The sequence below is a fragment of the Hydra vulgaris genome, chromosome 09, assembly GCF_038396675.1.
Source record: "Hydra vulgaris chromosome 09, alternate assembly HydraT2T_AEP".
Taxonomy (NCBI): Eukaryota; Metazoa; Cnidaria; class Hydrozoa; order Anthoathecata; family Hydridae; genus Hydra; species Hydra vulgaris.
In genome coordinates, this window is record NC_088928.1 from 187,890 (window position 1) to 204,331 (window position 16,442).

The 16,442-nt window shown below is 28.4% G+C and overlaps 1 protein-coding gene across 1 annotated transcript; it reads left to right on the forward strand.

Annotated features, from left to right (window-relative positions):
* Nucleotides 1-12,595: 12,595 nt before the first annotated feature.
* On the forward strand, nt 12,596-13,897 carry LOC136084954 (ATP-dependent DNA helicase pif1-like). The gene has a single exon (XM_065806357.1). The coding sequence runs from the start codon at nt 12,596-12,598 to the stop codon at nt 13,895-13,897; it is 1,302 nt and encodes a 433-aa protein (XP_065662429.1).
* The last annotated feature ends 2,545 nt before the right edge of the window (nt 13,898-16,442 follow it).

The following is a 16,442-nucleotide window of genomic DNA, read 5'->3' on the forward strand; positions in this document are numbered from 1 at the left end:
AAAAAACAAAAACTCCCCATTTTAAAACCGCTGAGTGTAGGCATGCAAGTTTATTTACCAAAATATAAAACTGACAAACGATTAAAATTTGCAAAAGCTACAACAAATCTGATATCGGAATGGGACACGACAAAAGTGTTTGAAATTGTCAAAGTGAAAACAACGAATAATATAGCCAATCAATTTTACGTTCCACCGAAATTGTATACGGTTAAAGGTTTACAAGAACCTTTTACCACGTTTATTTTGCGAAGAGAAGAAATGTACCCTTTAAAACGGAAAGAAAGTAACATTTATTATAATAGTTTAAAAGAATAGGAGAGTAATTTTTATGATAAATTGAAATTGTAAAGTATGGAGAAAAATTTATATTTAGAAGAAATTTATAAAAAGAATTATGTAAATCATGAGTTTTTTTTTCGGAAATAAAAAGTGAAGCGTCAAATATTTCTTTTAATTCTATTAACGAATTTGAGATACCTTTAACACGCAACATTGATCCACCCTTACAATTTAAGGCGGATAGTATAATTCACTTGAAAGAAATGACCTTACCAAGTAATCTTCTTTCGCTTTCAGCAAAGCAAAATAGTTTGTTAACATCATTTTTAAATTATCTTGAAAGAATGATTCCAACTGAAAAAACTGGCATATTTGAAAAAGGATCCATGGCAACTATTTTGGATACGGAAATTAAAATGGCTTTACAATTATCGCAAATTTCTTTTTATATTGATTATGGAGCGGGATTACTCGCATTTACAAAACAAATAAACATACTAAAAGATTTTCTGACTACAGGAATTGCGACAAATCGCACTCTTCGTTATGTCTACAATATCTTAACAGAAACAACAAATCCAGATGCAGTTATTGATAAATGGTTTAAAAAACCACTTGTTAAATATACTACATATGAAGAAAATGAGGTTGTAGAAAGAAAAAATTTATTTTTTGACATCCATCCGTTTTATATACCTGAAAAATATCCTAATGCCATTTTGTTACTGCCAAATAATATTTCTAATAGTTTTGATACGTATTATTGGTATATGGTTCGAGGTGAAGACGACACGTTAATAAGATTTAATTTAGATTCAACTCTTAGTTGGACTATTGATAATGGTAGAAGTTTAAAATATAACAGTGGGAGTTTCGATAGTGTTTTCTTATGGTATGGGCGAAGAATATGGGATTATATACCACCCCTATTAGGGATAGAAGGGTGGCGTTTTAATAATCCTTGGTTTCCCATGCAAAATCATATATCAAGACAACTCGCCTTGCCCGATCTAATATGTTCTGGAAAATATGGAAATACATATGGACAAATGAACGTAAGCGACGTTGGTCCCTTTTCAGCTTTTGATTTAAAACAATTTCCAAAATTCAAGTGTCGATATGAAGAGTTATATACGTGGAGTCGATGTTTTTATCAGAATTATTTTCCAACAGAAATTAATAAATGGAAAGACAAACCTTTAACAGAAATAGATAATATGCCTTTTGTTGTTTATGTAGAACATCCGGCTAACTTAAGTAACGAAATATTGTCCTTAATCGTACCTGAATATTTTGGAAATGCTTTAAATTCGTCTTCTAAAAAAAAATCATCATTTTGATCCGTTATAATCCAGACACAGGAATATATGATTCAACTACAAATGAATTTACTGCAAATCCAGAAGTGTCTATGAGCGTCTACCTTCAAAATATGGTAAACGAAATTCCGTCCACCACAATACCATAAATTGGTTTGCTCTATAAACAATTTGTTCCTTGGAATATTGCTTTCACATTGGACAATTTTATAAATAACCCATTAACAATTAAACAAGAAATACTACCCAATGAATGGCCGAATTATAGAGCTTCAACGTTTACTCCAACAATTTCAAGTGTTTATGAAACATGTATTGATTCATCCATCTTTCCTTTTCCAACTACTGTTACCGCCCTAAATGATATTGATAATTTGAATGGATTTCTTCAAAATTCCGTTTCAAACTATTTGAAAGCGCAATCAATAAGTTTTGTCAATTTACTATTAAACTCAGCAGGAAAACCGCTATTCCCACCACATCATTTTCTTTTTCTTATGAGTCAAATTTATTTTCCAGTAGATCGAACCAAACCGCACACCACAACATATCGATATACTCAATACAAAATGCAAATTGAGACATTACCCATACCTTATTTTCGCAGTAGAGAAACAGTGTGGAAAGATTATCAATATTTAGCTCCTGATTTTTTATTCAACGCTTTTAAAGGGGATGAAAAATTAATTTCCAATTTACCCCCTTATCCTTTAGATCAAATTAATGCGCCCACAACTTTACAACATTCAAACAATTATAAACAAAATTTTTGGTCTTTACCGACATTATGTGACGGTATAAACAATGAAATAAAACCCGTAGCAATTGAAAACATTCTAACAATATTTTTAAATCCGCAATTAACATATCCAGTTATAACAACCAATCCTCCACCTCAAATTCCAAAAGATTTATTTGTTTTAACGAATAATTTAAATCTATTAAAACAGAATCCAAATGATGACACAGATCCCGCCATTGAAATGCTTTTTTACATGAGTGAGAGTGAAAATACACTAAGTAACGATATACAAGTACCATTGAATTCAACCTGGTATTTAAAAAGAAAACGAAAGACCACCGATCTTGATTATTACACTTATAAAAATTCAAACAAATCCTATTTAAAAACAAGATCATTAAATCGTTTGAACGTCTATACAACAACATTGACAGGTGAAAAACTATATCAAGTTGATTCTACAGGTAAACTAATCACCAACTGGGCAAATAGCAAACCCATACGAAATTTAAAGTTATCAATATACGAACCGATGGCAAACTCAACTCTACGACTCACTATGATTCTGGCCAGAGATCAAAGAGCTTTAGATTATGAAAAAAATCCATATTCATTCATGTTGTCGCCTGCAAACATAATGAGTTTAAATCAATTTGCTAAAGGGAAAAAGAAATTTTTATGCGTCATTGCGCAAATTAATAACATGTCAACTAAAATTACCAATTTTAATACTTTGGATAAAAACGTTTGGATAACTATTGATGGAATACAAAATGCTCAAGTATTTACAAATAGTCAAATTATGGATAGCGTTGCTGGTTCTTTCGATATGGCCCCATTTATTGCCACTGGTGATTCGTCTATCAATATTAATTTTGAAACTTTAATCAATCCTTCATTTGATGGCATGTATAAAACTTTTATCATTAACGATTCAGACGACTTTGCAAAATTAAATATTTCATTTTATAATTCTAACCATGTTCTTTTGAAATTTGACGAGAGCGTTGAGTTTAATAATCCTTCAATCACCTTTTATATTCAAGTCGTAAACTGAAAAAAGTTTCATTACAAAAATGCTGAAAGGAAGGTATAACCGCTGCCTTGTTAATAAAGATGAAAGTCGATTGGCAACTCTGTATCAAGTACCAGCCAAAAGATTAAAAGAAAATTTATTACATTTACAAGAACAAATTAAAGGTCTCGACTCGAAATCTCAACAAACGTTTCTGGAATCCAATAAGCGATTAGAAGATTTAAGCATTCTCTTGCAGAAACAAAAAGAAGAAAAATCTCAAAAAAAAGAGGAAATACCAAAAGAAGTTCAAAAGCCAGAAACAAAAATGGACGTTGATTATCAAAAACCTCATTATGAAAAACCTAATTTTGAAAAACCAACTTCTCATTTTCAATTTAATAAAGACAATATCGTATGCAGACAATGTTTTTTAATTGTTGAAGCTGTTGACAAAATTCATGGCTTTTGTCAAAATTGTTTAAGACAAGAAATTTTATTTCAACAAAAAATGGAATACCAAAAAAGAAAAAAAGAAGGTACATGGAGCGAGGTTATAAAAAAGCGTATAATGAACTAAAAAAAAAAGAATATATGGATGAGGATGATTAAATTGTAGAACATTTTTTACGAATAAATATTTTACTTTTATATAACTTGTTTTTTTCTTGTATTACACCCTTTTTATTTTTCTTATTTTTTATTGTTTTAGCCCATTTAAATAAAAATCACTCTGAAAATTTTTTTTTAATTATTAAAAAAATGGAACAGCAAACTCTTGCCGATGTTACAAAAAATTTATCACGAGAAGAACAACGAATATACGAAGAAAAATGGAACGGTTTCAAACAACCGCTTTATCAATCATAAGTTATATTCAACTCTCAACAAGTTTATTATCCAGATCCAAATACTGACGCATACAAAATTGTTTTTACTATTGAACCAGCCGAATATCTTCATTTAAGATCTTTTACACTCCAAGTAAAAATTAATGTATACAAATCCATTGACAGCAGTGGAGTTGGTACGAAATTTGCTACAACTACCGGTTCACCTGATCTACTTCTACTTGATAATCTAAGCATTTGTAACAACTTTAATCGAAAATTCTTTCCAGCCCTTAAATATTTTCCTAACTACACAGTCGAAAGTCAAAATTGTTCAAATTATTACAGCAATGCCGTTGCAAAAAATTACTTTGACGAATATTGCGAACGGACACAATTACCTTCTCTTTATCTCAACAGTTATTATAATCCAACAATGAATAGTTATCGAATAGACTCAAAAAATTCAATAATGACCTTTGATGCTTACACTGCCACGAGTGAAGATTTGACAAAACTTCCAACACGCGCACAAACTCTATTACACATTAATGGACCCACTATTGTGCCCGGCCAAACAGGTTATGTTGCAATTGTTCCAGATAACACAACAAAACCTAATTTTACAAAGGCATTACAAGATAGAGTTGTTTTTAATTCGGCTGGTATTAACACTGCAACTATGGTGCAAGATGGTTATATAATTAACGTTCCTTTATACATCTTAGATAAATGTTTTGATATTTCAGATTATTGGGGTAAGGGTAAAAAAATGCAAATTCAAATTGACATTGCGAGAAAAAATTTTGAAATTACAAGACCCATTGTAGCTGGAGAAGATATGACTTTTATAAATAGAATAGGATTTACAGTCACCCAAGCAAAATTGTTTTGTAATATGGTGAGATTATCAGACACCTACGTCATTGAAAGAAGTAAATTTACAAAGTCTCGACCGAATGAAGATTATGTTCAATATCGCGGTGATTTTTAGGAAAGGAGAAAACAAGATATTAATGGTGGAGTTACCAATTTTAGAATAGAATTAAATTCATTTAAAATTGAAAATTTGACACCTCATTGTGTAAAATTATCAATATACGCCAAAGATCAATTTGAACACACTCATTTTTATTGTCTACCACCAAGAAATTTAATTCAGGCTGTAGTTAACAGAGTTAAATTTAATAATATAAGAAGAAATTTTGCTGACAGTGCGGGGCAAACTTTTGAATTCAATTTAACTGATGCAGCGGTAAAAGAACAACTGTATCAACAATATGTCTCTTATCATAACAATGGATCACCATCTCATTACGATAAAAGATATCAAATAAATAAATATGACAGCAATTTTTGGTATGAATGGTCGAATACAAGCGACGAATATTGGAGGTTATCTTATGACGAACCTTTAGTTTTTGATTTAACATGCGATTTAAATATAATTTAGGATTTAACCGCCGCTTACATCCTCGGAAATAGTACGGGATCCATTGAGTTGGAATATAATCAACCCATTAAAAATTGCGTTGTTGTTATCGAATTATTACACCCGTTTACCTATCAAAGTAGCGGTACTAACCGGACCGAAAATTTTAATTTATTTCCACCGTCAATTAGAAATACTTAAGTTTTTTTTGTTTATCATTCCACAATGAAATATCGAAGGAGAAGGATAAAAAGAAAAAGACAGAGGAGAGGGAAAGGAGTTTTACTTTCGGGAGAACAACATAAAAAAGCCGCGGAAGGATTTAATAATTTTATCGATAAAATAAAAAGTATTAAAGACGCATTTGCAGCAGTACAAAAAAGATAAGAATTATTAAATTTAGCAAAAAAGCAAGCTTTTTTAACATAGTATATTAATAAAAAAAGATATTATTACAATAATAAAAAGAACATTCTGCATATTATATGGACTTATTTTTTAAATAAAAAATTTAATTTATCTAAAATGAAGCACAAAAGAAGGTCTCATAAAAAGCACCACAAAAAGAGAAGAGGTCATCGAGGAAGAGGTGCTAAACTTGACTTTTTAAAAAGAATTGGAAAAAAAGTAATTGACGCCGCATTAACATCCAAACTCGGAAGAGAGCAAGTAGGCAGACTTGAAGAGTATCAAAATAGATTAGGATGAAACGAAATCATAATCGACATATTAAAAATCGAAATCATAATCGTCATAATAAAAATCGAAAACGACAAAGAGGAGGATTTGTTTTTATTCCGGCACTTATAGCTGCAGGAATTGCTGCAGCTAAAGCTGCAGCAGTTGGAGCTGTTACTGGCGCTTCAGGTTTTGCAGTTACAAAAGCTCTACAAGCCGCAACTCGAGGAAAAGGAAATGTCGCTTTACCCCCTATGACAGCAAGACGAAATGAATGGCGGCAAAGTGGAACTGGCAGACCTTCATTACGCCCCATGGTTGTAAAACGAACTCTTTACGAATCGCAATCGGGAAATGGAAGAAAAAGAAGACGATAAAAAAACATTTATGACATTTTTTTTGTAAAATTTTTTTAATTGAAAAAAAATGAATTTTGTCTTCAACTTTTTTATTTTTTCTAACGTGGTGATTTTTTAAAAAAATTTTTTTTACACTTTAAAAAGCATAAATAGGATGTAAAACTTAAAAATCCATCATCATTTTTTTTTTTAAAAAAATGGAAGAAACAAGCGAGAAATGTTTATATTGCAATGTCGAAGATATAATGACAAACATAAAAAATATTCACATATGGCATACACTGGATTCAAGAACAGCAGGTAGTGCTGTTTTAAAAACTATACTTACATGCGAAGCAAAGGAAAAAAAATCAAAAAATTTTGGGATCAAATTCATGTTGATCTTGAAAAGATGATCGAAGAAGAAGATTAAGCTCCCATGATTTGTGAAAATCATAAAAATTTATTTCATAATGAAAATGAAGAATTTGCACAAGCTAAAAAAGAACTCAAAAATATCAACAGTTACCTGGGTGGTGTAACTAAATCTTTTTATATTGTTAAAAATGGTTTAAAAGAAGCAGAGCCAATTGAAGATAACGTTGATGGATTTAAAGATGTCACTCGCATATGCAGACCTATTATTGAAAAATTGATCAAAGCGCTAGAATGCATGATTCAAACTGGTTTTACTAAACGCACTAACGACGGCGAATTGAAAGTTGAATCCCACAAAAACTTTTGTAAGGGATTAATTTTATGTATTTATTCAATTACACATAAAAGTTTTGAAAACAGTATTGATGGTGATGGTAATAAAATTCAATTTACTTAAATGGCAACAGCTGAAAGTTTAACACAATATTGCAAACAATTCAAAAGATTTAAAGGAGTTTTTTCTTTTGACAAAAGTGATCATATTTTAATCAAAACATTAATAATGGAGAATTTTTCATTTACAACAGCGATTCAAGTCGCAAAGATGGAACACATTGGCGAATGATGATGAGAATTAATCACGATTGCGTATTTTGTTTTGATAGCTTTGGTAGAAAAAATTTTTTAACGCAAGTACCAAATACTATTCAACATAATACACAACTTTTAGAGTATGCATACGAAACCACATTAAAATCAAATCTTAATCAAATGTCAATCAATTACAACGATTACGACTACTCGGCAGGCATAAGAAATTTAAAATTAAAAGACAGTCAAGAGAAATGGTTTTTAAATTTTTGTCGTGAATTTACAAAAACTAATAATTCTATCCAAATGGGATTAATATTTAACACAAAATGTTATCAAATAGAAAGTTCTAGTTTATGTGGTGCGTGGATATGTTATTTCTTACATTTACTTTTTAATAAAAACGACACGCAGTTTTGGGAAATCATTTCCACCGACACAATCAACTCAATATTAGATGTCTATTTTAACGACACACAAGAACATTTTGAAAATAATGTCGCTAGAGCGCATGTAAAACCGCTGCATGATTTTATTAAAAGTGATCTTTGGATTTACTTGGACAATGTAGCTAAAAATTTATTTTCCAAAGATTTTGATGTGTTTTACTTGAAAGATTTACAAGATAATCAAATGGTTGAATTTTATCAACAAAAAGAAGAGATTCATTATCCAAACTACGACGTTCATGCAAAAGCTATTGAAAAAAATAATGCAATTTTAGATTATTTAACATCGCTCGATTTACTACGCGTTAAATATTCCACTGATTCTATGGTAACAAATGAAGAATTACAAATCATTCCTGATGTATTACTGTCTAATGATGTTGAACGACTTAAACATGACGATAAAATGCGATATTATAATCGAAAATATAAAGAACTCTGCAATATAAATCAATTTCAAAATATTCCGCTGAGCAAACGAAACGAATCAAAAGAAATACAATGTTTAATTGACAATTATGAATTGTAATTTTTATTAATTTTAAAAATAATTTTTAAACAAATTTTCCCAAAATTGTCCTTCATGAATATTATCATAAAAAAAAGTTTTGTAATTACAATATCCGTTTATTTGCGTTGATTTCCACCCTGCGCGCGTTGATCCTTCCCCTTAAATGTTTTGTCTTCCAATTCAGATTGTACATAATTAAATTGTCTTTCAATTTCATTTAGTATTTCTATAAAATTTTGATGGAATAATCCAACACCACATGATTCACATTTATAAAAATCAATTTGTCGAAGATGAGATCCATTAAGAAGTATTTTTCTTTGTTTTATTTCATGCCATTGTATTTTATTCTGTAAATAATGTTTTGTTGTCAACATTTGTTGGAATAAATTGCCATACGATGATAGCTTAATTTATCGTCTATATTTTTTAAAATCATTGTAATCCACACTAATAAAAATGCATAATTCGGTGTAAAGTTCACATTTACATCATAACTAAATGGTACTTCTTGAATAAATTTTCTTAACTTTTTTAACTTACATAAACCAAATTTTTTAGTTTTAATTTCTAAAAAATAATCCTCCACCAAACGACACAAACAGTAATGTTTCCAAACTTTATTATTTTTTTTAAATTTACAATTTGCTTGCCGGCAAGGACGAAATTGATTACATAATGTTCCTGCACATGAAGTTTGTCGTTTTATAAAATATTTACCATATAATATTTCTTCGAATGGATCGATGGGTTCTCTTGAATAATTTATAAAATCAAAATATTCAATTATTGAGTCATATTGATTATAATTTAATTTTAAAAAAAGTATATCCGTTACATTTACTAATAACAACAATACATCTATCATTTGATATTTTCCACCAGGATAATCTCGATAATAATCAGAAAGATTATGAACATCTTTAGTGGCATAATAATGTTGCCCCATAAATCGATCGCATACTTTATCCCAATCTTTATAAAACAAACAAAAAAATTTCCATATTTCTTGTGGATCAACAACAATAAAATAGTTAAAATTAGTTCTCAGTTTCGCAGGCATCAAGCGATAATATTCTCGAGCGTTTCTTTTTACTGCTTCTTTAAAATATTTAAATAACTCCTTCATCAAATATTCCACTTGTTTTTTGATTTTGATTTCATCGTCATATTCTACACACATTGTTGCTAATTTTGTTCGATTATCCATTTTTTTATATCGTCTAAAATGAATTTCATATTTTCATTTAATAATAACAATTCATAATTATTACAAGCTAACATTTTTGACTCGTTACATATTTTTCTCATATAAACAAACAATACATTATCTAATCCATAACCACACTCACAATTTAAATGATTACAAATATGATGAAAACATTGATTTGAAAAATTCAATAATTTTTTCATAAAACCTTTAACCTTAGATTCTTTTTGTAAACTTTGAATATTTTTAAAAATTATTTCTAATTCACATTTCAATTCAAAACACGACATATTTAAACACCTAAAAGATTAGGCAAACTTGAAAAATTTTTATTTAAATATTTACAAACATGTTTTGTTTTACATAAAACACACAAATTCTTTATACAATATATACACGGACCAACATCAATATTATAAGCTAAACCATTTTTATTTACACAATCATAATATATTTCTTTACAGTCTTCACACTTTTCATATTTATAATGTGTGTTTTTTTTTAACAGAGTTTTATAGCGCCTTTTGTTCACCATCAAATTATGAATTTCACTTGAATATATTTCTTCTTGCGTTTGTCCTGGTTGATAACTATAACATTCACAACATATTGTCCTCTCACCAACCGTGCATATTGATAATTGTACTTTTTGTGGGCAATCCTTTAACTTGCACAATTGACAATATTCATTGAGCCAACTATAAAACAGCTCACCGCAATACTCACACGTGTTTAAAGAATCCAAAAAAACAAAGCATCCCGATAAAATTAATTGTTTATATCTTCCAACATGAAATAGTAATGTATTTCTTAATTGTACTAAATTCATCTTAAAAAAAAAATTATTTTTTATATTAAATTATTTACAATATCATTAAATAAACAACTATATATATTTGATCTCAGATTTTCTTTAATAAATGTTATTTTTGATTTCACTTCCTCATAAAGTTCTTTTCTACTTAAATTCTCCAATTCGACAAGGAACCAATTCCATACAAAAAACATTAGTCCATTAAAACATTTACATTTTTTCACACAATAATCATAATTATCAAATTGCGAGCAAACATCATAGGGTTCAGAAGGGCATTGTTTTTCCAAATAATTTGAATCATTTTTAAAGTTTTCAATTATAATGTCTAGCAACGTGATAACTTCAATTTCTTTATATTTTTTTGCTTCCATAGTAGCCGCCCTCATCAATCTACTATTAAACATTCTAAAAAAAAAAAAAAAATTAACATACAATAACATTTTTACAATGACTATTTTCGTTTATAAATTCATTCTTATTTACAATATCTTTATCTACAATATCTTTATTAATAATGTTCTCTATGTCGACTTGAACAACAGCACACTCATCTAGAGAATTTATTCCAATTGAATCATAAACGCAATACATGTAAACATGACAAGTACAATCGCACATTAAATACATCTCTTCACTATAAAAATATCCGCCATTCATATTTTTACACATTTTTTTAAGTTTATTTATATATTTTAATTCTTCATTGTTATAATTATGTTGGTAATAATTACAAGGGAGTCCACAATGTCCACATTTATTAACCATTTCAACATATAACATATTATAATATTTATCATGTATTTTTTAATTTGACATCTATAAAAAAAAATTTTTTTACCTTCAAAAAAAAAAAATATTTATATTTTTTTTTTTTCAAATATATATATCACTATAAAAAAAAATTAAACAAAAAAAAAACAATATATTTGTTTACTTTTTTTTTTTTTTTAAATAAATTACATTTTTAATTTTTTAGAAACAGTTTCTTCATCATCTCCATTAATAATTGCGGCATTCTTAATTTCTCCATTTTTAGAAGCAGTTTTTTCATCATCTTCATTAATAATTGCGGCAATTTTTTCAAAATTTGCTGTAGCATTCTTAATTTCTCCGTTAATAATAACCTGACTCAAACACGTACTGTTAAACTTTTCATAATCTTTTTTATTATATACAAAATCGTTAATTTTAGCAAACTTAACATTTTCACAATCTGCAAATTTTGGACTGACTAGTAAAGGCTCAGATAATTTTTTAATATTGGCATGTTTACCATAGGCTTTCATTTGTTCTTTATAAATTAAATCTAGCGATTGCTTAAAAGCGTTTATAGTATATTTCTCCTCATAGAAAAATAACGCGTCATAACAAGCTGGATCTTCATCTGATTTGGCATTCTTTTTCATGATCTCAGGATAATGAGCCCGATATAAATAATACCCCAAAAACGTGTCCGTTCCAAACGTAAATAGAGAATTAGAAAGTAAAAAACTAACTAATTTATCTTTTTTTTCCGCATTAAAAATCCATTGTTCATGTAATGTTGAATACTGAGCAATCGGGAACGCCTTGATAATTGAATATTTACCATTATTTACCGATCTTTCATCGACCAACTTGTATAATGTATACCACGCATTATCAACCGATCTTTCATATTCTCCTGGTGAATGTGCAACTTGCATTTTTTTTTCTTTGTGCTTTTTGTAATATTAGTGATTTGAAAATTGAGTGATATAATATTTTTTTTCTTCAGTCTATTTATACACAAACTTAATTCCATTTATGGAAAAGCAATTCCATTTATGGTAAATTAGAAACATGACATGTTTTTAAAAAAACATGGCATGTTTTTAAAAAAACATGGCATGTTTTTAAAAAAACATGGCATGTTTTTAAAAAAACATGGCATGTTTATCGAAACAAAGCATATTACCATATTTGGATTTAGTTTCTATTATAAAATAATTTTTTTGTTAAAAACATTTAAAAAACCGGAGGTCATGAATACACAACAAAAGCGAGTTGGAGAGTTGTTAGTGAAACGCAATGTTTTTCTCACGGGACCTGCAGGCACCGGAAAAACATACACGGTTAAAGAAATTGAAAAAGAGTTTAAACAAAATAAGAAACAAGTGTACATCACTGCAACAACAGGAATTGCTTCAAGAAACTATGAAAACGGTATGACTTTACATTCATTTGCCGGTTTGCCAACAACTAACACAGACATTAAAATTATTCTCAATAAGTTATCCCCCATTGTTTTAGACCGTTTAAAAAGTGTAGATTTACTTATTATCGACGAAGTCAGTATGCTCAAAGGAGAAACTTTAGAAATTGTACACTTATTATTACAACACGCCAAATCAAATCAAGACTTATTTGGAGGCGTGAGAGTACTGCTTGCGGGTGATTTCTTTCAATTGCCTCCTATTTATAAAAATGAACAAATAAAACTTTTGTTTGAACATCCATTTTGGAAGAGCGCTCAATTTGTTACCGTGCAATTAACAGAAAACTACAGACAACAAAACGATAACGAATTTCAACAGTGTTTAACAGATATACGAGAGGGAGATATATCAAGAAAAACGCTTAATTATTTAGAAAGTAGAGCGCAAGAAGAAGACACACTTAAAAACAATTATTTACGTGTATTTTTTACAAACAAAGAAACAGAAGGTTATAATTTTAGAAGAATCCAAGAAATTAATCACCCACCCGTTTATATTACTTCGCAAATAAAAACTTTTAATAAATATGAATTACCACCCGACTGGCCATTTCAAATTCCCGCTTATATTACCTTAAAAATTGGCGCAAGAGTTATGATTTCAAAAAATTTACCCGATAAAGATTTAGTCAACGGTCATATTGTTAAAATAAGAGAAATCAGCTCGGATAATAAAATTATAGTTGTCAGTTTTCAAAAACGCATTATAGAATTATCGCCCGTCACTGAAATTATTTTCGATAACAAACAACAAAAATTAGCTGAATGTGTTGGATTCCCGTTAATACTTGCGTACGGATTAACTGTTCATAGAGTTCAAGGATTAACACTTAAACACGTTGTTATTTACATAAACAGTTTACAATTTACTCCGCATTTATTTTACGTGGCCTTATCTCGAGTAACCGAAGGAAAAAATTTATTTATAATAACAAAAAAATTATTTTTGAAACAATTTATAAACGAAATACGCATAATTAAATCAGTTTATCATTTCTATGCGAATAATGATAATTTAATTGATATGAACCACGACAAAGAATTTGAAACAAAATTATTAACAATTTAAAATAATATTTACAACTTAGTTAGCTGTACATAACAGGGCCGACATAACTTTAATAAATTTTCTGTCTCGTTTTCTTGCTCTTCACCCGTATCTGTTTCACTATTATTATCTTCGTTAATTACGCTACCACTATTATCTGTTTCGATACTATCGCTATTATCTGTTTCGATATTATCGCTACTGCTATTATCTGTTTCAAAATCTTTGAAAAAACATAAAATAAGATATAAAAGTATAATTATAAAAGATAAAAATAATTAAAGTTTCATAATAATAATTAAAGTTTCAAAAAAAAATACCATTTTGCGAGACAAAATATTCCATCACTTGATTGAATAAATCTTCATGTGTTCGTAATATATTGCCATAACTCGCATTGCTCATTATCATAGTAACAATTCTATCAACTATAACCCGACAGTCATATCTATCTAAAGATAGACAAGGACATGACAAACATCTTCGCCTTAACAGTTCTTTAAAAACGTTCACCATTTCTCGAATCATCGGTTCGCATAATATTCTTCGATTATATTCATCCACATATTCCATTTTAAATATTGAATAAATAATAATCGTTTGCTAAAAATATTTTTTTATAAAAATAATTTATTTAACACAACTTTATATACCTTTTCTTTTAATACGTTATATATACATCGAAACTGATTTGTAAAGTGATTATTTCATTTTACACTTACATCAAAAGAAACCGCCTGTCACCAACAACGCGTGTTCAAACATCGAAACTAAAAGTTTTTAAAATTATTTGCTTTTACACATACATCAAATAAAACCGACAATATTTTTATTATATGTGATGTTTGCCGCTTTTACATAAATTATTTGCTTTTTAACATAATCTTGTTTTTTTAGAATTATTATATGATATAAATTGTGAGAAAATAATTTTAAACTAATTTATAATAAAAGCAAGATGACCACAATGATGGAAGAAAATTTCAAACTACTAATTGATTATATGGATCAAGAAAAACACAATATAGACGAACAATACAACTCAATTATCAAAATGATAAACAATATGATTGTCCAAGCGAAATGGAAGACAAGAAAATATTCAGAAAAAAGACAATTACGAAAAATATACGAGAGCTATATACAAGATATCGAATTTAGTTGTATCGACTGTGAAATAAACGATTTAATCATGGAATGTGACAGAACATGTAATTGCTGTATAGCAACTAATAATATTGTAAAACTTATTGTAAAATTACGTGAAGCAATATTTTAAATATAAAAATAATTTTTTTTATAATTGGTTTTTGTTTTTTTTTTATGTTTAATAATTTTATAACATGTATTAATATGCCATAATATTATATCTTTTTTTTTATCTCATAGAGTTTTTGTTTATATAAATTTTGTTTTTTATATTTAATAAATTTGTAACATGTATTAATATGACATAATTTTATATCTTTTTTTATCGCATTGAATTTATATAAATGTCAATCATGAACATTGAAGCATTACAAAATGATCAAACCAAAATTTTGGTCGAATTGACGAAACTAGATATAGAGAGAAAAGTACTTTTAAAGAAATTAAATTGGATTGATTTCCACCTAAAACAGAAAGCAGAAATCAGAAAACGTAAAATTGATGAGACCAATGAAGAAACGAATGAAGAAACGCATGATAAAAGAATTGTTATCTTTAAAAATAAATATATATCACCGTTATAATTTATTGTTTTTTTTTTCTCGAAATCCCAATCAGAATCCCAATCAGAATCAGAATCCCAATCAGAATCAGAATCCCAATCAGAATCAGAATCCCAATCACAATCCCATATTATTTGAGTGAGGGGGAGGGGGTTTATTATAGGAGGGGGTTTATTATATAAAGAAACTTTTCTCTCTTATTTTGATTTTTTTTGAGATTTTCACTACTATAGCTATCATCAAATGATATTGAACGTTTTATTGCTAAACGAACAAATTTAACTGTTTTGAAAGAACTGGAACGTACAATGGATATGCCAATAGAAGAGCGACAATTTCTTGTTGCGTTTGTATCTGTGGTTATGTATTACAGAGAAGAAGGTGAGCAATACCGTTTAATTAAATCAATTTATAGATCTGTTGTTCATTTTGTTAAACCGTTAGAAGCAGAAACAAAATTAGAAGAAATGTAAGTTCCAATTTAGAAGGTGCTAGACATTCAAATCATGAAGAAAGTGGTTGGATTTGACACAGTTTGTCGCAATTTGAAAGTATGGTTTTAAGTAATGTGAGTTTAAATAAATTTGTAATATTAAGAGATTCAATTATTGGTGCCAAATGGGAAACAAATAATGATTTTTATTGTCAAAATGCTCTTCATCGAAAAACAATTAAAAAAGTAATTCGATTTTTAAAAAGAAATAAAGTGCATCCTTGCGATATAAAAAATTTCTTTATGTCGCAAAATCCTCTACACAAAATAACTTTAAAAAAAGTTAAAAAATATTTAGAAAACGAAAACTTTGAATCTAATATACTTTTGAAGACATTTACACCACATTAAATGAAAACAA